The 27,280-nt window shown below is 46.9% G+C and overlaps 1 protein-coding gene across 1 annotated transcript; it reads right to left on the bottom strand.

Moving 5' to 3' along the window:
- Positions 1-27,280, bottom strand: LOC104507314 (autism susceptibility gene 2 protein-like; the record flags this gene model as incomplete). Its single annotated transcript, XM_010148550.1, has 13 exons — positions 1-1,526; positions 3,568-3,808; positions 4,825-4,908; positions 6,837-6,914; positions 10,888-11,020; positions 12,306-12,377; positions 13,242-13,280; positions 13,855-13,926; positions 17,324-17,419; positions 18,352-18,402; positions 20,566-20,801; positions 25,097-25,350; positions 26,884-27,280. Coding segments are annotated over 13 exons (2,987 nt in total), but the record flags the coding sequence as incomplete, so codon positions are not given.

Below are 27,280 nucleotides of genomic sequence, written 5' to 3'. Positions count from 1 at the left end.
TTTTTTTTTAGCACAGAAACAAAAACCAAAACCAAAAATCAATACCTATATATTAAATTCCCATTCTCAGCAACCTTCTTGTTGGAAAGTCTGCATCCCCGACCCCGTTATTTATGGAAATGTGCTTAACTTCTACAAATTTTACATTAAAAAAAAAAAGTTTACAGCAGTGCATTTTGTAAAAGGTTTGTTTTTTGTTTCTTTTTTTTTTCTGTTTTCCTGTTTGTTATTTTTTTGTCGTTGTTGGTTGGTTGTTTTATGTACAGGCAAGTTTAAAATTCAATGTTGGGGACTATCGTGCCTCTACTTCTTTGGGGTTCCTAGAGGGGGAATAGTCCCTGGACTCTGAGTTTGTGAGTGGAGTAGTCCTGCGTGGGGAGGCAGGTCTGGTGCTGCTCGCGGGTACGAGGGGCGGTGGGGCGCTCAGCGCTGCAGTTGGCGGGTTCCTGTTCAAGATCCCGTTGTGCATGGCAGTGGATGGACTCAGTCTGGGGTAATGCATCCCGCTTAGATGAGGCATGAAGGATGGCACGTGTGCCAGGTGACTTTCGATGGGGGACGAGTGCAAGTGGTGCATTCTGGCACGCTCAAGTTCTTCCCGTAAGTGCAAGCGCTCTCTTTCCTCCACTTGCCGCAACCGCTCCTGCTCTCGGCGGGCTTCAAGAAGGTTCTCGTGGTTATAGTCGTGTGGCTCCCTGTCTCTATAAGAACGCTCGTGGTCGTAAAATCCAGAGGTGGTAGGGAACCTATGGATGGGATCCGTTCGGAGCTGGAAGTCCATTCGACGGTGCAGGTCTAAGCTCCGGTAGGCATCTCGCAATGGGTCCCTCATGGGGTCCCAAGAAAATCCGGGATGTGGCAGCCTCTCTCTACCTGACAAAGGATTCATGCCTATGAGCGGGGTCATCATCCTGCTGCGGTCCAGCACATTCATGTTGTTCATCTGGTGCACGCTGCCCATGGAGAGGGGCATGGAGGCAGCCATCGAGTGAGGCAATGATAATCCATGCAAAGTGGGCGGTGGGGGATGCTCCACTGATCGGGAGTGCTGCGACGGCTCAGACCCTACCACCAGCACATCACTGTCTTCCTTCCTCTCCTCCTTGACTTTGATGTCATTCTTAATCTTCTGGAGATCGCTGGGAAGCTCTGTCTTTCTCTCCATGTCCTTGCTCATCAGGTTGGTAAGCTTCAAGCTCTCACTTAGTGCAGGTTTGCTGTACGGGGATACGGACTGGATTACTGGCTTGGTGTTGTCCTCAGGGGGTCTCTTATCATGGCTTGGCGTTTCCTTCACCGGAGAACGGCTCTCCTTAATCTTGTGTTCTGCGATGGGCGGCTCTCTCAGCCGGTCAGGGTGCTCTCGCTCGGGTTCTTTGGACCTTTCCCTTTCCCCGAGGCTGACCTGCCGGATGGGATCGCTGGAGGTCTGGCTGTTGCTGCGGATGAGATTGCTTATCTGATGTGTCACTGGAGCCGATGCCGGGGAGGATCTGTTTGAATGTCTGTTTTTATCCATGAGGTCTCTGTAAAAAGAGAGAAGGGACATGCTTGGTTTTGTGTGACCAAACACATATGCGATGCTGGACATGCACGGTGCCGTGTCCAGCTGTGTAATTCCAGGAGGCTCAGAAAGCACCTGAAAAGCTCTGCTAGCACCAGCTATAGCTGTGATGCGACTCTACAGGAGACGTGCCACCTTCCTTCACAGACTATACAGAAAAACGCTGAATGTCCGCAAAGTTGGGGACTAAATTGGGGATGCATTTGAAAAAACAGTGTATTTACCTTAAAAGAATGGTCACTTCACTGAGAAATTTTTTTTAAGAATAATTCTATACAGCTTTTTTTTTTTTTAAAAAAGACTCTTACTGTGTGTTTACACAGACATCCTTCTGCCAGACAATGATTTTCCTGGCTGTAACAGTCTTACTTCAGGTTCCTTTCCTAAAATATGGATGCAGAGGTACCAACCAGAAGCCTACAGGAATGGACGCAGGTCCTCGACAGGACAGCGGGGTTGACCGGGAGCAGCCATAACGATGCCCATTCTCCTAAGGAGCTGCGGGAGGGTGTTTGTTGGTGGCAGCGTTGGCAGGTATGCAAGGTGCTTAAGGAAAAACCTCCCTGAATGGGCCATGAAACTAAGTGACCGACCTCCGTTTCAAGAGGATCTGCTGTGAGGAACAAGGGGTCTGCTGACAAGGTCATGAGAATGGGGTTTACGGTTCTAACTGCACCTCTACCCCTGAGCAAGCCAGTCAGTCAGGGTTACTCCCACCCCTCAACGAGGGGCGTAAGCAATGCTCACCTTCCAAAAGCACTCTGCTGGGAATGAGAGACACTTTAAATGCAAAGCATGATGGTGGGATGGAGAACTGCATTACGCAGGGGAGAGGCTTACTGACGCCTGAATTTTACGCCAGGTTTGCTTTCAAGAGCTGCAAGACCTGAGTGCTGAAAGCTGGAGGTGTTCTGGGGAGTTCTGTATTTATCCCTTATGATTACATTTGCTAACCCAGATTTCTTCCTCTGCGGCAGCCCTGATTGCTGGTCAAGGATGTGGTTTATTAAACCCATGCCCGAGCAGGGATGCTGGGGACAGCTTAAGCTGAATTAATAGAAATGTAATGGAGACGTTAACCCCTGTGTGAAGGCTCTGGAGAGTAAAGTAACCTTGGTTTGCAAATGAATTACGCTAAAGCCAAGGAGGGAGCTTCCATCTGAATGACTATCCACGCAAGGGTGTCAGACAATTTAACATTTAAAGAGAGATGATTTTCAGCCTATTGCTTCCACATAATCTTGTTCACAGGCACTGCCTGAAGAGCTCATTAAAAGCACTCCAGGCAAACTATGAACCCCCTATCACTAGTCAAATACACACATCTAAGGCTTCCAGGCTGCTACGGCCTACAAAGACGTAGCCTGTTGGAGACCACCGGGCTCTGAAACATAAAGGGCTTTACAGCTTCAAAATCCTACAACTGGAAGCTAATGAAGTACCTATCGCCCAGGTGATACAAGCCCTGTCACCGTTAATACGGGTTTGTCTACAAGGCGATTTTTTAAAATCGGGTTTGCTAATGGATTCAGGCACACTGCTCCAGATACAGGCATTTGCATTTTTATCTCGTTAATGTCCAGCTAATGTTTGAATTCATCAGCATATCTGTACATTAATGAGCACTGTGACTGTCTCCAAAGGACCCATCACAATGCCACCTTCGCGATTTCAGAACATGCAGCAATCCTAAAGCAGTTGCGTTGAAAACAGCCAAGTGTACCCTGAAAACACAGCGACATGCTCATTTCCTCAGCCTGGTGCTTTTTATTAACCTACTAGCAGGGACCGGCTTACCATCCAGAGGACAAATCCTAAAAGGCAAGGAGGTTGGGTTTTTTTGTGTGGCTAGTACCTGTGATTATCTGAGGGAGACGTCTATCAGCTGCCTCAAAGGCAAGAAATATTTTGCCATAAAGATTATTTTATGATCGGGAAAATGAGATAAAATATAGAGGAAAAATAGGCCCAGAAGGAAGTGCTCAAAAGCACAGCCTGCTCACCTCTCCTTGTCTCTGTCGTCTTTACTCAGAGAAAGATCCCTCTTCTCGGGCTCTCGCTCCCGCTCTCTGTCTCTGTCATGGTTTGTCACTGAGGAGCTTCGCTCAGAATCGGTGGGCTTGGGCCACTGCGGAGGTGTTGGGAAGGACGGTGGGGTCCGATGGAGTCTATTCCATGGCTCGTGGGGGTTATTGAAATTCTGCAGGTTTGGGCCATCTTTGTGAGTAAAAATGTTGTTGTGAGCTAGAATAACAGCAGGGGGAGGAAGAGTTAAAAATAATTCACACCAAATAATCACATACACATTTTTCACAATGCTAATCACAACCAGAACTGTCCTTTCAAGACTGTTCAGTGTGGAGCTAATGGTGAGGGGGAGCTACTCGCAGGTGGACACAGACACCTCCAACACTGGGTGTAAGATCCACCAGCACTTTTAAGGCTGTTGGTGGAGGAAGCGCTAACTATACATCTGAGTAACTCAGAGATGACTGAAAATGCCCAGCTCCTCTTCTCCCCCCACCCCAGCACAGGTTCCAGCACAAAAGCAATATTTTTCCTCAGCTCCTCTCACTGGCAGAAACTTTAATCTGTGGGTAGTTACAAGCAATCAGCTGCCTGCAGCTGAGGATTCAGGGACTTTCTGTTAAAGAAACCAGACTATTTGGTAGCGTGTGTGTGTGTGTAAGAACAGAGCTTGGCTGTAGGCTTTTCAGAACAGTCACTTGATTTCCTCCATCAATCTTCAGCTGATTCCTGTTGCTCCATGAGATGCAAAAGCATGCTCTTTTATGTGTGGCTCTCAAGCATGTCTTGCCTACAGGTAACATGTTTTTGAAGTAAAATCGTTTTAGACAGGTAATTCAAACTTCAGACCGCGGTTACAGAGGAAGTCTACACGCTGAATTAGGAGAAGTATCAATAGCTGTTCCACGATGCATCTTCGCCGTTGAAGGGTGTTACTTTAGATGCCCATGGGGTCCCAGAGCTCAGTGGGGTCTTGCAGCTCAAGCACCCCTAAAGCACACAAGGTACCAACCTTCAGCAGCGAGGAGGCACAGAGCACAGCTAGTGATGTCTGTGACATGCAGAAAAGCTCCCACCGCAGAGACCTGGAAATCTTAGGTGCAGTGTTTTCAGATAGGAGAATGGAGGTTAGGAATTAAACTTCTTTAAAAACTACCACCAGCTGCTGTAAATATTAGCATGTGGCTTTTCTGGAAGGGATGTTTGTCTGCAGTAACCCAGCCAGTACTTACTCAGAGCATGACTGCCTAATCCTCCAAAGGCATTGCTGCCTAAGTTCCCAAGGCCGCTGAAGGTGCTTGACCTGCTAAATGGATCTGGAAAGGCAAACAGGGATTTAGCAGGCATTTAGCCAAGAATGTTGGAGAATGAAACGCACCCCTCCCCTTCTTAACGGTCTGAATCCAAGTAGGATTAGGCCAGACTTTAAGCTGATCCTTCTCATTGCAAGGTTCTTTGCACAGAAAATTCCCATCATGTTAAAATGGAGAAGGGATTCAGTGCTCACTCTGCAAACAGGTGCTGTAATAAACTTTTGTATGCCAGTCAGAGGGGAGCTAGAAATTAAGGTCTAATACCTGAAATTAGGGTGGCTGCTGCTGAGCTGTAACTCTCCTGTATCAGTACTACTAGTAGAAGCATTGCAATTGCCTTGGACGAAGAGCCTCAGCAGGCTCCTCGGGGAGCATGCTGAGGGGCTGCATCCCTCGCTCGTTGCCGTATGCAACATTCTACCCTCTTTGTAATAGTGCAGAGACAGCCCTCAGCTAAGTGCTACCGACATCCGCCCTTACACCGACGGACATCGGCCTGCTTGTGCTAAAACCCTCTCCCACAGTAGCGTCCTTGGCTCCGGTGGTGGTGAAGTGGCAGCACAGCCTTAAGAGCTACTACAACAAAGGGATGGGAGGTTTGTACCCTTCCAGGCAAAAGATGAATCTTGCCTTTCCTAGTTAAGTGTCTGACTATGTGGCTATTGGCACTTGTCTTCTATAAATCCTGCCTTTCTTTTTTAATTAACGGCACCCGTCATCAGCAGAGGCTCCTCTCTGAGCAGACAGAGCCTGACTCAGGATCCTGCACTTCAGAGATGGCTATGGGCTAAATCCTACCAGTGTACTTCTTTTCCTTCCTACTGGTCATCTCTAAACAGCTCTTTACCCTCACTGGCTTTTTGACTGTCCCTTTAAAGTCTTTAACTTGCCATGTTACATGTCTCCACTTCCTCACAGATATCCTTATATTTAAAATACCAAGGCAAGCAGCACAAATAGCTTGGATCTTTAAGCAAACAGCTATTTGCTTATTTCCTTATTTTTAAATAGCTGTTCTTGCCCTTCCCCTTCGATAGAAGTAGTGGAGTGACTCTGTAGAGGTAAGTTAATTTTGACAGAATGTTCGGGAATTGATGTAAATCTGGGTTTTTGTAACAAAAAAAAAAGTCTACTAGGTCATGTGCCATGCCACATTTTCTGACTGGATGAGTGTTACTAAAACATTAATCAACAGAGCTTGAACATTAATTGGCAATGAGCTGCTTGTGGGTTTATAAAATGAGGAAATTTGAGAAAATCCGGCTCTACTTACTGCCAATTAGGAAACGGAAAGGCTGGCACAATGTGCAGAACAGCTATTTGCCAGGAACTGCTCGCTGAACTTAATACAGAACCTAGCCAAGGACTTTCACAGGTGGGAAACAGTATGGGACGAACCCGTTTTAAGCTGTGGCTTGTCTGAGGTACCTTGGCATAAATTTCCCCCATTTTTCTGGGCACACTGAGCAGCACAGAAAGGCTCTACAGGTGACATTTCAGCTCCTGTGCACTGTCCCAGCAGCGACAGACCTGCCTGCTCTGCAGTGCCCTCATCTCCTGCAGGAGAGGGTCTGCGCATCCTGCCCCGCTCCTTCGGAGGAAGCATACAGTCATCAAACGGTTTGGGTTGGAAGGGACCTTAAAGCCCATCCAGTTCCAACCCCCCTGCCATGGCCAGGGACACCTTCCACTAGACCAGGTTGCTCCAAGCCTCATCCAGCCTGGCCTTGGACACTTCCAGGGATGGGGCAGGAGAGCAGAGGGGATGTGCTGGGAAGCTGGGTGGGTGAGAAGCTGGCTAGCTTCTGGTTCCTGGGACAGTTTAAGCCTCTCCCTCCCCTAGTGCTATGGAGCCTCAAGGCAGGACCACACTAGCGAGCCCGGGATGGGTCAGAGGCAGAAAGGTGAGGGCAGGGCTTACTTACACTTACCTGCCAAGTGGTTAGTGGGCAGGAAACTGCTGTGGTGAGGTGAAGGACCAAACGGGGTGGTGGCTGGATGTGTCGCACCTGTGAGAACAAGGTCCCTTTTCAGTTCAGTGGCAGGTGACTGCTTGCATACACAGAGGTCCTGCCATCACATTCCAGAAACAGATGCAAAGGCATGAACCAGATTTAAACATAGCGAAGGCAGGGGAAGACCCCAACCACGAGCTGAGCGAGCTACAGGTGGGATTTCTCCAGGTGCCCTTTGAAGGAGTCTGCGGGCACTAGGAGGCAGGAGGAGACCTCGCCCCGAGTGCTGCCGCTCACCTGTAGTAACGAGGAAATGAATCTCTTTGTCTGGCATTTCAGTCATTATTCTGTGTTTACATTAAAGAGGGTCAGCCCAGGTTACAGGCCCAGACAGAAGGCGCTCGGAAGTGACTGATTAGAGTCTATATGAAACACCAGTTAATGACAGACACGCAGGGAACATCAATCATGCCTCTCCCATGGGAGCTCCATCTACGCTCTCACATCTGTCTCTCCATCCACAGGCTCCCCCGCGGAATTTTTTCCCCCCTTCCTAGACACTGCTCATCGCCACGGTGCCACACTACCTCGTGGGAAAGGAACATCACTGCTGAGCATCACATTAGGTTGGGGCAAGGGGCAAGAATGGACTGGAACAAGCTGGTCTGCCCTGTATTTCAAGGTGGACCAGGCTCATGCGGAAAATTCTGCTCTCCTTTCAGAGCAGAAAATGAGAGATTTGCTTCCTTTGCAGGCAGACACATACCAACCTGAACGGGCTTGTAACCGCAGTGGGAAAAGCACTGGGGTCACTTGCCTCGGGGACACATGGTTTGTGGAGGAACACTGACTCCCATGTGTCCTGCGAACAACAGTGTGCTTGGGCAATCTCATGGGCCTGGCTTTCGCTCCCTAAGATTAGTACAGACAATTTTAGGGATGCACCTGAAATCAACTTTTGAATATTTATGTTTCAGATGTGTGTCCCAAAATGTTTCTGTGGCTCCCGTATCACGCAGACAAGACAAGTACTTCCACTACTGCAGACAAAGCGGAATTAGCAGCTACCATAACTTTCAGATGCTGCCTGGATGCAAACACAGCTTCTCCCTCCCTTGCAGAAAGCAAGACCTGCCATACCTGTGCATTAACTGCCTCGTTCTGCGAGACACTAGTAATTCCACACAGTGACAGAAGCAGCACTTCCCCGAGGACATGTTAAGTCATGCGCAAAACAGGCCAACACATAAATAAAGCTTTTCACTGCTCTTGTCTCATGTATTTTGTTGGTAAGAGGTTAATTTCCCTTAATAACGGGAAGAATAACAGGTCAACTCTAGGAAATACCAGCAGCCATACTGGGCATGAACATGGGCTTTTCACTAACAGCTCCCTTACCCAGTCACTGCTTTCTCCAGTGATAACTTTCCATTATAGAAAAGAGGATTAGGATCCTTCTCCTCCCACCTGCCACTGCAGCTCTCCTGTCACCTTCACCACAAAGACTTCTGCCTTGTGGCCCATACGAATGACTCCCACCAGTGGCAGACCTGCCCTGGTAAGTTCCTGCCCCTCATCTCCAAGCCACATCAAATGCACGTTTCCACCATGCATCGTCAGTGCTGATAACACTATGGAAGGTCACAGCGAAAATGGAGGGAAGAAATCAATATGCACAGAGAAACTGCATCCTGAACAGTCCCTGACCTGGTCTTCCTTGGTGACAGAGCCTGACGACAGACGGCCGTTGTAAAGTGCACTCGTGTCCAGAACACGAGCAGACTATAAAAGCAGAGAGGGAGACAGCGCTGCGTGTCCCTCACCCGCTTGGGCACCACAAACCTAAGCAGCCAGAAAATAAGTTGAGGAAACTTAAGAGAGACCACAGCAACGAGACCTGGAGTTATCTATAAACATTCTGACTGCTTCAATGCTTCAAGACGGATGGAGACTGTCATCTTTCTAATCCTTTAAGATTTCAGAAGGTGTATAATGGATGGGAGATTTCTTCAAAGGAGACGGCTTACAAACTCAACTACATGGGCTGATAATAAAAAATCCTCTGGAGAAAGCCAGGAGCGGCATTGCAGGCTGTCAGGTAGTTATTAAATATAGTGTCTGCCAGGCAGCTGAACATCCGTCCTGAAGACAGGTGGCCCTAAGATAACTTATGTCTCCCACAGTAACCAGGCAATGCAGCAGAACCAATGATTCACATCAACTGCACGCTTGTTCGATAAGGTGAAAAGAATGCCTCGGATATTGCAGAGTAAAAGATTTATTCATCTATATATTACTGCTGCAATGTTTGCTCACTTTGATAGCACTCTTTACCTAGATTTACCGTGTGATGGCTCTTGTGATTAATATACTCACAGACAAGTTGCTGTTGGTTGTTTATCTCCAGTGAAAGTTTTCTATTAATTTTCTTTCTTTAATGTACCTATTCCATACTATTTCCCTTTTTGCTTTTATGAATGGAGAAGCAAGCCACGCTTGCATCTTTAAGAGAAAAAGCTCAAGATACCAACTGGACTGGTGCCTCTCTGCCTGTTCAGGTACACGCCCCGGTACAGCCTTCAGCAGCAAAACCATACACGAAACGAGATCCTTGTGACGACAACACAGGACAGACTGAAGACAGCGATAAGGCAACAGCCGCCGCAGGAAAAGAGTCAGAGGTTTGTAAATCTGCTGTGCTTATGGATGCAAGCAGGTGCAACAAATATCTTGGCCCTGTACTATCCACGTAGCTTTACAGAGACCAAAATACAGGGTAGCATCCTACAAGGTACAGCTGCTATCGGCAGTGATTGTATGTGGTGGAAACATGCATTTGATGGTTAAGAACTTCCATGGACAGGTAAGGGCGTAAAGACAAACTGAACCACCGCTGGAGCTCCTGAAGGCTATCCGACATCTGCAGTGGAAACCCAGTTCTCACAGAGGATTCAGCTTGATTCTCCTCTGTTGCTTTTCTGTCATGTTTGGGACAAAATTCGTATCAGTTCTAACCTTATCCATCTCAACAGGGTTGAACCGAGGCTGAATATGACCATGTCTGCACCGAGTCTGAATGAGTGCGCAATATCGTGTCATAAAACCAGGGTAAAGTTGGGACAGGAAATCACATTAGTTGCCAAGTACTAACATACAGAAGGCAGACTTTGGCATCTGAAACAACAGAGAGAAAATCTGAAGAAGTCTAGGGGGAAAGTTAAGCCCTGGGAAGAGGACAAACCCAACACTGGGTAGATGGAAATCAACAAGACTACTCCCAGAGACCTCCCAAACCAGAATGTCAGAGTCACAGTCTCCCACGGTCAGAGCCAGCAAGAACAGAGCGCTACTGCACCTCGGTAATTGCATTAATTGGAATTACTTCTTCAACAGATTGGAAAGTCATTGATCAATGTAAACTGTATTTAATTCTTTTGTTTCTTTTTTAATTCAATATGCATTTTAAGCCTTAGAGATTGCTGGACTGCATAACACACCGGGGCACTTTATATTTGAAAGCCAAGCACTTCACCCATACACCTTCTGTGATATTTTCAATGCTGTCATTGAAGTCTTCCTTTTACAAAATATCCTTGTTTTGAGAAAACAAACAGAAACTTGGTGAGTGGAGGAGCTGAGGTGAATAGCATGGCACATATAAAGGCAAGAAAGAGACCGAGGCCACTTCCTGTGCAATGGAAACATTTTCAAGTGTTTTGTCAAAATTGCCTTTTTAGATCACTCTACAGCCTACTAATCAGGACACGTAAGACCCAGCTGCACAGACAGGAACGTAAGAGCCAACTGCTGCAGCTCGGTGACGTGCAGAGGACCCTGCGCTGGAGGCGGTGGCAGAGCCCAGCCCAGCCCCACGGCTCCGAAAGCCCAGGTCACAGCAGCTGCCCGTGCCTCCACACCCCAATGAACCATCTTGCCTGCTTCCATTTTTGAGGCATATGCAGCTAGAGACACATACATTACATACACTGACAGTTTTTTTTTGCAACAAATGATGACCTTCCCTTACCTGTGGTAGAAAACAGAGGTCTGGCAAGATCCTGCGGATAATGGAAGCCTGGAAACACGCCAGGGGCGGGAGGTCTGCTGAACAGGTCAAGTTTACCACCTATCTCTAGCTTGTGGGGATCCAGCTGCATTTGCTGTCAAATGATATAAAAACAATCTCATTACACACTTCCTTTTCTTTATGGGAGAAAGAGAGAGGGAGTTCAGGCGTACTCCTGCTTCGCCCTGCCAGGGAGAGTTAGCGAGAGTGACAGCAGCGTCTCTGGTCACGTACCGCAGCCATGCTCTGACAGCATCTGTAAGGCCATTTCGCTCCACAGCCTCTCAGCTGCCCGCCTCATCCACACGAATGAGGTCTGAAGCCAGCGCTCAGCCCCCCAGCACACACAGCGGTGGTGCAATGCGATACACTGAGCGCGCTGCACCCCAGCATCAGTCCGTGCTCTCGGCCTGACAAAAAATATTCTGCGGGCGGAAAGCTGCTGACAGAAGTCTTGAGAGCTGGGTGACAGACTCATCTGGTTTGCTTCTCCAGGATGGAAAGAGAAAGATGTTCCCAGACTATGCCCTTCCTGCAGCTAGTGTAGCTCAGTATGCAGGCAAGGGGCGAAGGATAAAGAAAACTATGAGGCTCCTCCAGAGGCTATTTTTATCCTTCCCCTTTAGAAGTGAGCATGGTCAGAACTGCACTTAAGTCATATAATTCTCAACAGCTTAGAGATGATACACTTGCTTATTAAAAAAATGGACATACACCACTTGCAGAGGCTCTAATTACAGTGTGCATACTTAAGCACCGAATAGCCTTCATTAACGGGACAAGAAAACTACAGCAGGAGCTGTGAAAAAATAAAACGTTGCAGAAGTCCCACTATCAGCTCCTCTGCCTGCCACAGCACCCCAGCGTACCTACATCTCGTTACCTCTTGAGTTTTACCCCTCTGCCTCCGCCCATCAGCACTGCAGCGCAGAAAGCCCAACAGCTGCTAACACAGCAACCCTCAGCCTCCTCGCCTGCTCTCTTTTGTAGCATGTTCTTCACCGTACTGGTCATGTCATTATGAACGGGGTAACACTCCACATTCCACAGGAGGGAAATGGCAGAAGGGAAATGACATTAAACATGTATGCTCCGTAAAAAAGATGGATGTGGGACAAAATTACCCTCCTCCTCCCTTTCTTCTTTCTGGCAGTGCACTTCGTATCTGCTGCTGATTTTGCTACCCTTCAACCCACCTCCTCTGCCCTCGAATCAACTTTACAGTTGCTACAATAAATGTTAAAGGACTGAAAGCGTTAGTTAATCAATACAGACAAGCTTGAGAATAACCAACAGTAACTGCTTCCTGCTCATTACTCACTAAAATATAATTTGTAAGCCAAAAGACTTGGCTTTGTTCCAGAAACTGTCTGAATTACCTTTATCTTTTGCTGGTGATGGTAGATCTGCCAGGCGATCTGCACATGAACCGCACACCACTTCCCGGGTTTCTGCAATGGAAAGCACAAGAATTTAGATTAATGTATACGTTAGCAACCTACATCAGATCGAACATTTCACTTCCCTTACTGTCAAACAAGCAGCGAAGTAATGAGGAAGGCTGGTTGCTAAAAAGGCACAATAGGTGATCACCGTTTTTTCCTGTACTGCAGCAGATGATGTTTAAATTAAGAAGGAAATAAACAGGAAGAATGGGGGATATCTTCCTCATCTCATGGAGACCTGAGATCCCTGCCTCGTTCTTTCCTACTTGCACTCCCCCTTCATAGAGCAAACTAAAAGGCAGCAAAGAACAGCATGCCACGCTTAAGAGAAAGCAGCTCATAGTTAACAGCTCTCTTTCTGAGAAGAGCCCTGCTCACTCATCCCTGCTGCGCTGCAGGCTACGTCGTGTGTGGTTATTACGGCTACTCGCATTCGGGGAGGAAAAGGGTACGGACAAACAATCACCAGGGATGAACGGTGCCACAGCTGAACGAGGTACTGTTTTTCAGCTGAGCTGCAGTACTCACTGTAGGGTGTTTCTGTGGAACATCAGAAGCACAAATAAAACACACTGACCTAAGCCACCATGAATCTGATCACTGGGGAGTGTCTGTCCATGCTCACAGACATTTATTTCTGTGACCCTTATTTCATACTGTGAACTACTAATGCACATAAATGGATGCAAAATAAAGTTGGGATTCAACCTAAATGTTATTAATCAGAAGCAGCTAAGAGCTAACTATGACATTTTGCTTTAAATAAAGGACGAGCGTGAAATTTTCTACTGGACATGTTAAATCTCAAGAACACATGCACAATACTTGAAGTGTGTGTGTATATATATGTATATAAAATCCCCCACAAACCTTACTTACTCTTACTGGAGGCCTATAAGGGTCTGACACCTACGGAAAAAGCAGAAATAAAACAATCAGCCTCTCTAAAACTAGCCAATATACAGAAAGGTGGGAAACTTCCTTCCTCTGAACAAATAAAAAGGATTTAGAAAGCAATGTTCCAGAGAAGTCCCCTGTGACACGGGAAACCTAAAAGGCTTAAAGGGGGCTTAAAACTTCTCTTTCATTCCTTGCACCAAACTCAGCAGAATTTTATGATAAACAAAACAGTTTCATGCCAGCAACTGAACAGTGCCAGCGCTTTTCTGAACCTTATAATCGTTCTGAAATGGAGCGCATAAAACTACTCTCCAAGCAATGCTTAAGGGAAAGACCTTGAAGGGGTTTCCTGCCCCATTTCCCTCTGACTTGGTTTGAAGAAGTCAATGCACCGCTTTGTATTCATGACTGGTGAAGGCTAGTGTTGTCTCACCAGAAAAAGCAACTTCTGCCCCGACTGCACATTCAGAGTCTAGAAGGCCAATTTGCTCACCAGCTGCTCTCTTTTTTTTTTTAATGAGCAATCATTGTGTTTACTGCAAATCCAGATAAGCTGAAAGGAAGACTATATATTGTTGTTTACCCCTGGAGTCTTCTGCAGCAGCGTATGGTGGACTGTGCCTGGTCTACCTGCTACATCAATAGGGTTTGAAGTCTGAAAGACAAGAATAGAGCGTGAATAATACTGTATCATACCAGCGGTACATTTAACATCTCTATCTGATGTTAACGGCGTTAATTAGTCCATGTTTATACTGTGCTTTGAACACGCATATTGCTACATTAGTGCTAAATGTTATCTCTTACTGACAGCCAACAGCATTTAACCACCATGTCATCTATTATTATTTAGCAGCAGTAACAGTATTACAGCAGCACCCCTAAGCCCCACCGAAATCACAACCCCATTGTGCTACGCAGTATGCAAGTGGATGGGAAGAGACAGCCCCTGCCCCCCAAGCTTATTCTTTAGACAAAACAGGCAGGCAGTAGGAGAGAGAATGAGGGAGGGGGACTGACTCCCTCCACGTTTCAGGCAGCAGCCAGTATCGCAGTCAGGAACAGAACAACTCCAGCATCCGATAGTCCCGTATCGCACCTACTGGACCATGGGGTGAGATAACACGATGGCTAAGATGGCAACAGCCCACCTATTTGCTTCGACAGGCAAAATGAGAAACCTTAGAAGGTGCTTGTGGGTCTTTTCTAGCTTTGCATTGTTTATCCCATCATTTTCCAGCAAGAATTAAACACCTCATTGAATGAATCCCTGTTCCTCCTCCTCCGGATCCCACCTGTTGCCCTGTCCTAGATGATCCCCAAGAACCCGTTCGTCTTCTCACTCTGGCATTCATCCACCTCCTGCTCCCAGAGCAACTGCACCTGGCGCCTCCACACAGCTGAGTGCGGCGGGGTTAAACCTCATTCCCCAGGAGATTATTTCACTCACATTTTTAGGTCAAATTACAGTAGATTTCAAACAGTCAAACTGTATGAGGAATGAGTAAAATCAGGGGTGTGGGAGGAAAGACAGATTTTAGTTTGTCTAAGGCTACGTAACTTCCAGACTCATTAAAAAGAGAGTTCTGGCGGGTGTGCGTGTAGGTAAGTCAACCAACTCCCCAGGCAGATCGGTGCTCCCAGGGCCTGTCTGACAGCTGAGGTATATGTAAGGTGGCAAATCAGTTACAGCTATCATCCAGGCAAGAGCTTTAAGATCACAACATGTTAATAGCGTGGTGTCATCCTGTCCCTTTGTCCCCTGGAGAAAGATGTGAATGCTTCCTCCAGCAAAGTAAACTGAATACTTCTGACCTTTTCAAGTTCTTAGCTTGTGAGAAATGGCCTTCGGGAAACTCACTGGGAAGTTTACCGTCAGCCTGGATTTATGTGCAGTGGATTTACACGCACAGCTGTAGGCAACTGAAACGGCAAGGGGAAAAACAAAACCAAGACCTCTGCTTTGGAAAGCAAGAAGTGCAGGAATCAGCGTGCCAAAACCAAATCATCGGGTCTGTAGTGATTATGAAGGCTTTAGTCAAACAGCTTGGGAGGGAGAAAGCATGGAAAAATGATGCAGTAACGATGACCAGAGTGGCTTTGCCCAGAAATTCAGCTCTGCCTCCTCTAGGAAACTGGAAAATAACGTGTCAAAGTGGCAGATTCATTTTTCAACCTATCCCTCTTTTTTTTTTCCCCTCAGATGTTAAGGCTGCATGTAAACATGGCACTGTCCAGAGATCAAGTGATGCCAGTGATTAACCACGGCACGAGAGCGTGACCTTGTGCTGCTTAAACTCAAGCTAGCGTATGTTCTATGTATCTATCATTAAAATGGATTAAAAGGTAGTTGTAATACAGCACTAAGACCTGTTTAAAAATGTAAAGAAAGGGTCTGTGCTCGCTTTTTCTTTCTTGCTATGCACTGCTTGCCTTTGGTCTGATGGTATTAAACATTGTGATGGTACCTATAGAGCTCTGTAATGAAGACGGAAACCAGACGAGCATGCTGTTGGTGCATCAGAAGTTCCTCATTAACAGCAGCCTTATGGCAAAACTGAACCCTACCTTCACGTTAGCAAAATTTTGCCAATTCCACCTTATTTGTGCAGCTCCTTTTCTTGGGAAGACAAGAAAACTTGGGGTCCATAGGGAGCCCTTGGCATCCCTTGCAAGAACAGGAACAACTAACGCTGGCAGACAATCTCCATTAAGGGGTAAGCTATGTTCTCTCCCTCTCGCTCCCTCTGCTTAGATGCCATTGCTCCCTTCCTGTGCTGCAGCCACTACCTACAGAATCTTCTTGAAAAAGTTGTTTTAGAGACTTTACTATTTGTATTGCATCCGGAAAATAAAATAATGTAAGGGATTCCATGGGCACTGAGAAAATACTCCGGTTTCCATTTCAAATATTAAGTGGGAAGGTTGTAAGAGGCCTTATTTGCAGCAGCTGCTAATTGCTGACTTCCACTGACGTCAGTTGGACTGCTGAGGGAAGCACAGCCCACAGCCCTGCTTGGTCTGGTTACGGAAATGACCTTCCAAATGCAAACAGAAACAGCCTGGCTACAGGGCTGGTCCTTCAAGTCTTCCAACACAGTCACAGAGCTCTATGGAAATGCAGTTCAAGATAAGAAATATCTAAAATCACAGTATATTAGGCAGTTGAACATGTCACCTTGCAAATGGAGTAAATGCTCCATTTTCAAACAAATGCTGTAATAAATATAATGCATCTGTCTTGTTTGGAGAGATTTAACAGTTTCTGTGCATTTAAAAATAATTAATAAAGGGAACAAGTCTGGGAGGGGAAAAAAAAAAAGCAGTGCACACCACAGAATTTGTCAAAAATGGTAGTTATCACGGCAACATCTCCAAATGCCGATCAGTGCTAGCTGCAATGACACGTTACACTTGCAGTGCACCTTTCAAAGACACTGTCTCAAGGAACCTTGCAGGCATTAATCAACCCCTATGAAACCCACTGCAAGATAACTTTAGAGATGAGGAAGCTGAGGAACAGAAGATTTAAGCGACTTGCCCAAGGTCAGACAGTGTCGGAGCTGGGAATAAAAATTCAGCTCCTTCAAATTGCTCTTCCCACTTACAGCAGTCTCTCCCTATTGTTCCCACACTTGTACAGTCAATTACTCCTTTTTTCTGGGAATACACACAGTTTATATTTTGCAATCTCAGACCGTTACATTTATAAAATGATTTGGGACTCACTGGTCTATTTCAATCAAATATGTAAATATTTCAATCAAATAATGCATTTGACTGTATGCTTCTCCTTCAGTTTGAGCTGACCTCCCGAGCGAACCGCTATACCCTTTTCCAAGGAACGATCTGTAGTGCCAAGGGAAAAGTTCTGCTCAAGTGTTGGCTGCTTTGTGCAGAGGATGTTCACAGGTTTGCGGGGTGATCACTTCCAACCCCGTGCTGCACTCCTGCTAGTTAAATCATGTGCTACAAAACCACCAGAGACACGACTCTGAACACAGTTTCTCTCTCAGCAAAAGAACAAAGCCTTCAGAAGAAGAAGTTTGTACCTTCGGTTGAAATGCTCCCTGAAGTGACCCAAAGGGACCTGAATGTGGAAGCATGGGTGGCATTCCAGGCATTGCTGGAGGATAGGTTGGAAAGAACTACAAAAGAAAGAGAGATGCTTATGTCACAGGACAACTTGAACAATGATGGAGGTAGGTGCCAAGCCTGGCACGTACAAAAATAGTACTGTGTTGAATGAGTGCCACAGTGAAAACACACACTAAATTTGCTTTCAGAATTTTTAAGAGCAAAGCCAAAACTTGGAAAATGCGCTTATCTGATGAATTTTCTAGATAGTGCTGAACAAGTGTGACTTTACAATTTGTGGACTATTGCAGGAAGCACAGAGCATTCACCGTTTTTAGAGGAATGTGAATAGTTTGGGTTTTATGTTCACTGTTGGGTTAACTTTGCATTTTTCTGCAGCAGCAAACAAATTGACCCTGTTTTGAAATGTAACCTGCTTTAATTTTCAAAGCAAAAAAAGAACCACAAGATGCTGCATTGCACACTAACCACAGGCAACATGCACACCACCTTGTAGTTGTGTAAGTCGGGTTAAGTTTTGCTTAGGCCTCTCCTGAGCACATACAGCAGTTTTAAAAGTCCCAAAACATAGAGGTTTTGTGCTTTGGAGCAGTGGGGAGCACCAGGAAGAAACCACCAGTCTGACTTACTCCTGTGACCTGAGCAAAATCTTGAGAAAGAGCCATGCACTCCAGGCTGCTGCACTGTGAGAAGCACCAGCTGCAAAGATACTGCAGTGACCACTGATTTAGCAATTTCTGCGCATTCCCTGCCATCCCAGGCACAGCAGTGTAGAGCCGCAGCAGCAAAAATGCAGTAGACAAAGATTAAAAAAAAAAGCCCAAAGAAAATTTTGTACCTTAAAAAAAAAAACCAAACTAAACCAAGACGGAAAAAGAGCTTTAGGAATGAATGAATCAAACCACTATCGATCGATCGCAAACAAGCAGAAGTGCAAGCAGAACCATTAACAAAGACACCACCTAGGAAGGTGAGCACTCACGTTGGAATGTCGAAAGTAAGGGTTGTCTAATTTGGGAGCGTACTTGTCAAACTGGAAAGAAAAAGAGAAAAAAAGGCAACAGGTGAGTTTGGTTTCAGCGGCAGCGGACACATCAGGATTTCAACACAGACAAATAATCACGGCCCGTTTGTACAGCATGTGACAGCGCAGAACTGCCTGGGTATTCCACACTCGCTCATCAGGGAGCTGACTGATTTCCCAAAGCTAATGGAGATGGAAAAGCAGCAGCCCCCAGGCTGCGCCGGGTGCTGCTGAGCCTCCCTGCAGAACCCAGCTTGCAGGCACGATGTGAAGAGCCGTCTGGATATCTGCAGCACAATGCAGGCCAGCTCAGCTCCAGGCCCACATCTGGGATGTGCCCCTGCAGCACTGAACTAGAGCACAGACCAGAAGGTAGGGAATGTTCTCCATTAGACCCCAATGCCTACTGTGGGGCAACCAATACTCATTCCCTTCTTCTGGGTTCCTGCAAGTGCCAAAATGGTTTGGAAAACAACTGTGCCTTAGATGCACAAATCTCTACATATTCCCTCTCCCCTGCAAAGGAGAGAGCGCCCCAGAGAAAAGCCGACTGTTAACCTCTCCTGTTCCACACGGGGCTTTAAGACCTCCATGTGTGCAGCCTGCGCCCCGCGTTTGTTTTTATGACCATTTGTCCCGCACCACACTGGAAGCGAAACCAAAGCATACAGACATTGCGTTTTTGAACAGTATGTACATTCTGCTGGGGCAGATAGCGCGGGGAAGAAGGCAGGGAAGGGAGCTGTAGGACCCCACGAAAAGCTGCTTATTTGGCAAGTCAGCCGCTGTTTCACTCTCCTCTATGTGCAGGAGAGTAGATTTGTAATTTCATTAATTACAGTTATTACTGGAGCCATGTCCCCTCCAGTGTAAATACCATAAATTACCAAACACATGCAGCTGTAAATTTCAACACTCTTCTCTGGTGTTGGGATTAGCAGACCTGATCTAGTGGAATATAAGAAGATGTGAGCGAAATTTAACAAAAGAGCCTTGCAAGCTGTTTTTGCTATGACGGCTGACATCAACGGGCACGGGCGGGAGGGGAGGGAGCTGCTCGCAGGATCAGGTATCAGGATTCTTAAATAACACAGGAGGTTGCTGAGAAGTTTCAAGATTTTTTTTACACAGACCCAGAAAAGAAGGGAAGGTGTTTACACACGAGTACATTGAGCAAACACCTGGGGCTGGATTTTGGGTGGATGGTATTACTTTTAATTGTCTGGCTGCTAAGCAGATTACAGCCCAAGAATGTCATCGGGCAGTCAGCAGTGGGAAAGAAAAGTGAGACACATTAAGCTCCTTGAGTTCTCGGTATTTCTTCCCAAATGCTGCTTTTGCTGTTACTCCTCACTTTTGCCCGCCTTAGCAGAAGAGAGTTGCTTCTACATTATGGACACGCTGTGAAACTGAGAGGGGAAAAAAGGCTGAATCTTGTTCTTTCAATCTCACCAAGTAATTGCCAGGAATGGGAAGAGAGTGCGTTTTAAAGTCCTGACAAAATCCATTTGTAGATCTCTAACGATTTTGTAACAGCTGCAGCGAAGCCCCATTGTGTTACATGCAAACCCAATGGCCAAATGCTAGCACCTATTACACGGGCAGGAGGATCTCTCCCAAAGAACCAGCCACACACAAATCAGTGCTTCTTGGTGTTATCCAGTAATAAATGCCAAAATTGATATAGATTAGGGAATTGGGAGGAAGAGGGACAAAACTCATATCGGATGAGATGCTGCACTGTGGTGAGAGCACTGGGTAAGCCAGTACGGTCTGCCCCACCACGACCAGTTGTGGGGTCTGCGTTTGGGACTGGAGGCCACCAATCTCACGGTGTCCTTGTCAGTGTGTTTTGGTGTGTCACAGCACCTGGCTCTGTGGAAGGGGCAATAGAAACACACAGCAGGACACACAAAAAGAGAAGCTGAAGGGGCTCTGGACTTGTCTCATGGGTGCGGTGTCTGCTCATGGGTAGCAGCGTGGGGGGGCCTGGAGGCTCATTGTGGAGGCTCTGGATGGAAAGAGGGTCCCTTCAGAATGCTGGGCCAGTCTCTCCAGGCCTCCGGGTCGGAGGGGCAGGGACAGCACGCCTGGCTGAAATGAAGAGGACTGCGTTTTGTTTGACAAGAGTGGGTTAGGCTTTTTGACCAGAGATGCTCTACTTATCCTCACATTTTGGGCTGGGGTACGCACCATGGGAGGTGCAGAGGGCGGCATGAGCGGCGTCTGGGGCAAGCTGGATGGAAAAGGAGTGAATGTGTGCTGGTGGGTGTGTTGGTGCTGATGCGTGTGTTGGTGCTGGTGAAACTCCGCTCTCAGCAGCGGCACCGGGCCAAGTGAGGCAGCGGCCCGGTCCGAACTCTGAACCAAAAACCGGTTGTTCAGCTCTTGCCTGAGCAGTTCGTGATCTAGAGGAGAGAGAGAGAGAAAAAAAAAAGACACAGAGGCCCGTGGGCCTGTGAGTACCACAAAGACGGAGGAGAAAGAATCAATATTCACCTGGCATTCCCTGTTTCTGCAGGTCATGCTGTGGTGGTTTTCTACGTGAGGACTCATTGGTGGAGGTAAGAGAGATGCCTGTGACAAAGTACCAATCAGAATCCCCGAATGAGGCTGGCAATACATGATTGGTTGGTTGAATGATATCAACAGGCTGGTATCTAAAGACAAGAGAGAACACCATGAGTCATCACAGCAGAAAACATCCCGCCCGCGGCCCCGCTACCCCCGCCCGACGGGCTACTCCTCCTCCCCGGCACCGAGGCGTCTCTGGGAGCTGACCTCGGCGCTCTGGTCTCCCGGCCCGGTGGCCCGACCTTCCCGCACCAGCAAGATGCTGGGGAGCGCCCTCGAGGACAACGTCTCGCTTTAAAATGGGATATACTGACCTGTTTCCTTTGGAGGTTTGCAACACAGAAGCATACATGTGCACTGAAAATGGATGGTAGTCCTAGCACCTGTGTTACATTCTAACGTGTATGTGCTCAACAGGTAAAATTTTGACAAGATCTACAACGCAGTGGGATAACCGTGGATTTGGGTGGCTGGAAAGTACCTGCTCAGATGGCCATTTCTCAGCAGTGTGCCACCCTCACCCTCCTCAGCCCCAGGACATGTACACAGTGACCAGCACCATCCACCCTACAAATTGAAGCCTTCTTTGCAAGTAAGCTTTTTTTGAGATTTTAAACACTAAACAGTCCTTTCCTCAATTTTTAACAGGCTACAAATTATCATTTTTTCTCTTTGCCTCCAGGGTTTTCTCCTATACAGAGGAGGAATCAGTGGGAAGAGGAGAAACACTGAACTGGCTCAAGATCTCACGAAGGTTGCAATGACGGCAGAGAACAAAATGTTCCACCATACGACATGTGGCCTCTCCTCAGCATCATCCTCCGGAAGAACCAACTTGCACTGAATCTGGATGTGGTTTAGGGCAGTGGAAGGCACCAGCACTTTAGAAATGATGCGACTGAAGACAATAAGGACAAAGGTCCACTTTGCCGTAAACGTCTGCTGGTCTCAATTAAATCCACCTAGATTTTGCCTAAGAACTTCAAACAGGAATTGGCACCCAGCGTGTCAGATGTTTTCTGAGCTGAGAGCACCCTGTGCCATCAGCTGGGGATGACACACACCCACTCCCCACTGACCTACTTGCTACTGGACTTCTGTGAACTTTTTAGTGCAAACATCCCTTTTTAAGCTACAGCAGTGAATATACAGGGGCAAAAGAATGCGTGCGCTTTAAAGTTTTATTTCATGTTCTGCAGGCATTTCTTTTACTTTTTTTTTTTTTTTTTAAATTAACATTAGAGATGCCTAAATCAACCACTTCCTCAAGTGGCATGGTCAGGGTCTTTAAAAACAGGCGCTCTGATGGGGAATTTCAAGGTCTCTACTACCACTCAGAAGCCTATATCCTATTAAAAGTCGCTTTTGAAAGCAAATCTTGGGTGCTTAAGTAATTTTCTTTGCAGTAATAACTGTACTGCTAAGAGCAGGTACTGTGTACTGCTACAATCTTTAGAATAATTAGTACAAAAGCAGAAAGTACATATACTTGTGATACTGAAGGCCAAGGCACTGGAGCAAAAGAGTCTATAGTGGGTTCTCCTTGGAGCAAGCAAACAAGAAAAAAAACTATAGGCTGAGAGCACTTAGGTCCAAAACTCAACCTCTTTAGAGAATATGAATATGATTTCATGTGTGTGTGTGTTTATGCGTTTAAATCTGGCATGACTTAAAGAAACTGAATCCTTCTGTTAGCATCAAGATAATCCACTTTTCTGGAGGGAGAGAGAAAAGCGAGTTGGCAGTTGTAAGTGCTCTGATATCCAATTTCTTTAAGAGACTTAAAGTCAGACTGATAGATTTGCAGCTGGCTCCAGCCCATAGCCCTGTACCACAGCTTTGGCTTTTGTCAGGAAAAGAAAAGGCCCAGAGATGTTTGGAGAAGCGGTGTGGCACTTGGAGGAGTGGCTGCTTCACAGTAAGGATGGGACTGCCGAGAAATAACCCAGCTTTGTGATGGACTGGGCGATGCTGGGATCAGAACTAAGCTCTTACGCCTGCAGTGGCGCCTCCTCCCACAGGTCTGGCCAGGTAACACTGCAACCAGGAGCAGAGTAACGGAGCAGCCCTCTGAACGCCCCAACACTACTGCTCTGCCTGTGCACGTGAGGTGAGCAGGGCAGGGAAAGGCCAGTCCTGCTGATGCTGCAAGCTACCCTCGTGCTCAGAAGAGAAGGCACAAAGGCCGCGGTTGCCTCTGTGTATCCTACATCAGGCCAGCCGTGGTGCCCTTGAGTGAGGGCAGCAGCCCACATGAGGGTTGCTCCTAAGTTACTTGTATAAGCTTTAGGTTTCAAAGAGAAATGCCACCAGAAGTGCATTCTTGTTATTCAGACACCTGTACCATCAGTGAACGCAGGAGCCCTGGGCTCTGCTCCTCGGCAACGGTGACAAGCGTGCCAAAGTAAATTTAAAGGAAAAGTGCATTTTCCTCCAAAGAGAGGGGAGAAAAAGATGACAAAAGGGAGACTTCAAAGGGCCATACCCTCTCTGATGGTTTTTCTAAGCTGGTGCTTTTACTGAGAGCGCACATGCACTCGAACGGCACAGCAAGTTGGATACGAGCTCTTCAGGGCTGCTCAGCAATATTGGTTGCTTTTAAGAAACTTTTATGTGGATGACAACAGAAGCTCCTGGCTATGCAGTGCTCTGTATCGATTTTATGATGTGCCAGTTTGCAGGCATTTCACATAATGCAGACAAGAGGCATTTCACTGTCTGCAGGGTTAGACGCCCAGACCTTTCCCTCCACTAACTTAGGCTTCTCCTGCTTAAATTGCCGGAGAAATCCTTTTAGTAGGAGCAAGACTGTTACTGTTTCCTGGCAAGCTGCTGAATGTGAATAGGGCACTTGATCTTGCACCTCCTGAAGTTAATGGTGAAAACATACTTGCTTTCAGTGACTGCAATATCATGCTTTTAGTGAGCACATTGCTATTTCCTTTTGCAATACTTTCAAAGTCTCCATCACAGTAGTCCTTTGCCTTAAATAGGGGAAGTAATGAATAGGTCTCCCACAGTGCTGCCAACATCTTCCCAGCCATGTGGTTGAAATTCTAGATGGTGCCAGGGCCTGTGAAAGCCTGCAGTTTTGGCCTATGTGGTCCTGCTTCTGGCTAGGAACCCACGGCACTTTTGTCTATCATCGTTCTGAGAGCTCACTTTGGAGCAATTCACATTTTTCTCTCCTTTAAAGGAGCAGTTATAAATAATGGGACATTATTCAGCTCCTGGAAGGAAGAAAAATGGGGATGCAAGGCCATCAGATTTTTCCACAGCAAATCTGCCCTCTCCTTATTCCTTTAACTGGCTTCACAGGAAACAGAGGGTGCGTTTTTTGCAAAATGCTTGTCCTGTTTAATCCCTGCTGAGTTAGTTGTGGAGTCAAATGCCAGATCAAAAGGAGGCCCCAGCCAGTGAAAGTTGCAGGGAAGTCTCCAGCTGCCAGGGTCTCTTCCAGGGACAGCTGTAGGCTAATGGATAAGCTATAAACAGGGCATTTAGGGCAGAAGTGACAACAGAATGGAGGCCATGGCGAACAAAAGAAGCTTTTTTAAAGGATGCGAAGATCTGAACAGCAGAGCTTGTCCACTGCGCTGTGTCTCAGACAGAAAGGCCATGGGCACACAGACAGCCTGTGCTGTTGCAGGCAGAGGATCCTGCTTGTCTAAGGATCAGAGCAGTGGATAGGTGGTGTGTTAGAACAACCTTCTGTGATGATTAGAAACATTTTTTTCCAGTCAGTTCTAACAGCAGCAGCTTTCATTCAAGTGGGGAGGAAGAAGGGGAGAATGGTGAACCGTGCATCAGTCCTTTGTTAATCTAAAAAATGTCTGAAGACTGTGGAATGCCACACTAGACAATTTATGCCCTGAAAAGGACTTCTTTTGGCAATAATTTGTTTCCAAGACTTCTTATAGGAAGCTACAGTGCTGTCTCTACAATCTCTCATCTGGTAAAGCATGTCCAGGTCTCCTACCTGTTTCAGGAGCACTCTCACAGTTCCAGCGCACACTGCGTGCGGAAGGGTCTGCATCACTTTATTTTCCCTGCCCACCAGCCAGCCCATCTCTCAACACCCTCCAGTGCATGCACGGCAGATCAGCCCTGGAAGAAGAAGGGAACCTACCCGCAGGGTGACCTGGTATCACGAGGCTGTTGGTAGGTAACGCTGGTGGAGGTGGCAGCGTGGGTGGGGTGGCGAACATGGCCGGATGGTGCTGGTGTTGGGTCTGCGATCTGAGAGAGAAGTGCGAGGTAGCAAGATTAGAGATGGAGAGGGGCAGAGCTGGGCCGGAGGAATGGTGCGGAGGAATCTGGGGGGAGAGGGGAAGGTGTTTCGGGAGGCTGATGCTTGTTGCACTGCTAGCACTGCTGCTCCGGCTGCAGAGAGAAAAAGATGGGGGGGGGAAGAAGGGGGAGAGATACAGAGAGAAAGAGAAAGAGAGAGAAAATGTGTTACAATACAAGGTTGAAACAGTGTGAGAAATACACTTTACCAGAAACAACACAACTATGCAACATGGATCTCATGTTTTTTTTTTTTTTAATAGCAGTGGAGAGAGTAACACATCTTAACGAACTTGTGCAACAGGGCAGGACAGGGCTTGGGCTCTCTGGAGCGACGCTTCTTCTGGTACTTGAGCAAATTACAATCCTCAGAGCTATCTACGAGATACTGATAGAGGCCACAGAGGCAGCTGGATTTTGCACCTTTATTTGGCCTCTGAAGACCTTGCAGTGGCCATGTGCGTCCTTGTGGTCACAAGACACAATTACTCTAATTCCTTTTTCTGTTACTCTGGGTGCACAGAGTTCCACAGTGTGAGTGTCTCTGGGACCAAGCTGTATCTGCTGTGCATGCGGTGTAGCTATATTCACACAGGCAGGCAAACACATACCATGTTAATAAAGTATTCCCATAAGAATCCTGTATTTTACATCTTTTTCTATTATTTTTACTACTCCACTGCAAGTGATTTAAGTTTTGTGGGGTGGAAGACAGTATTGCTGCAGTTACTATTTAGCATAATTCCCACAATACCAATACTTGTTGCAATCTAAACTTCTGAGATGTCTTGAATATTTTGAAATATTATTAATCATTTATAGTAGGGTGGCATTTATAGGGTAAAACCACAAGAGAGCTTAAGTATGCAGGATACCATGAAACGCATTAATGGCAGCTCTCTGTATTCATATTTTGACCCTTATGCAGCCAAATACTATGCTTTTCATCTTGTTTAACTAGCCTAGTTCTTGACTGGGAGGCAAGGCATGTTTTCTGCACCAACAAAAAGACTATGCACATGCCAGTTGACTGGCTAAACGCTTTTCTTGTACCATTTTCATCCATCCTACTTACCGGACGGAGGCAATTTAAACACTGAAGCTAAGCCTCCTGCTACATCTGACCAAGTCAGATTGAAGCAGATTTCTCAGCTGTTCTAAGGGATGCAGTATTTTCTGGTATAGAGATCCCTCTTGTGATGTTGGTGAATCAAACAACTGTGATAACCATGAACAAACCTTCTACTTCAATAGAAGTCTTTCTGAATGTGAATCAAGGGAATTGCTCAAACTCCAACCTCCTTGTATTTCTAAGGCAAGAACTGTCTGGCTCAGACAAGACAGTGCACAACTCCACTAGAAACTAGACCTGAAAGAACTTTAGCCCACAGCTACACATGCCTTTCTGCCAGAAAGAGAGCATTTATCACCATGTTTCAAACGCAGCTATCCACCACTGCTGGAAATTCTGGCCTGTGGAGTCAGCACAGAAAGCCCAATAACCAACAGGGAGCATCTCACCCAGGCAGTAAGAGTACTCATCTCGCCTCCCAGCAATTTCTATCCCTTTTGAAACAACCGCCCCGTCAGTTGCATCAAGATGACACGAGTGTCCCTTTCCCATACCTGATATTATTGAGTCCGTTGTGGGCCACCTGGTGATGCACTTGGTAGTTGAGAGGCGGAGGGATGTGACTCGGAGGCTGGGTCCGAAGCTCAGGTATTAACTGAGGCTGCGACTGCGGCCGAGGTTGAGGTTGTGACTGTGGCCGAGGCTGTGGCTGAGGCGTGAGCCTTGGTGGTGCTGGTGCTGAAATCACTGGCTCCTTCTTCAACAGTGGGCTTGCTCGGGCACTCGATGTGGGCGCTGAGGAAGTAGAAGTCACAACGGCAGCTACTGGCTGGGGGCTGGGGATAGGCAGGGCGAAGGGCACGTCGGTGCTCAGTTCCCGGCTCCGCTCTAGCCCAGACACCTTTGGGACATTGGCTGCTTTCGCTTCTGGCTTGTCATTCAAGGTGGGAC

This window comes from Eurypyga helias, unplaced genomic scaffold, assembly GCF_000690775.1.
Source record: "Eurypyga helias isolate BGI_N326 unplaced genomic scaffold, ASM69077v1 scaffold17293, whole genome shotgun sequence".
Classification (NCBI taxonomy): Eukaryota; Metazoa; Chordata; class Aves; order Eurypygiformes; family Eurypygidae; genus Eurypyga; species Eurypyga helias.
The sequence above is the reverse complement of the archived record's forward strand: the minus strand, read 5'-3'. Positions and strand labels throughout refer to the sequence as shown.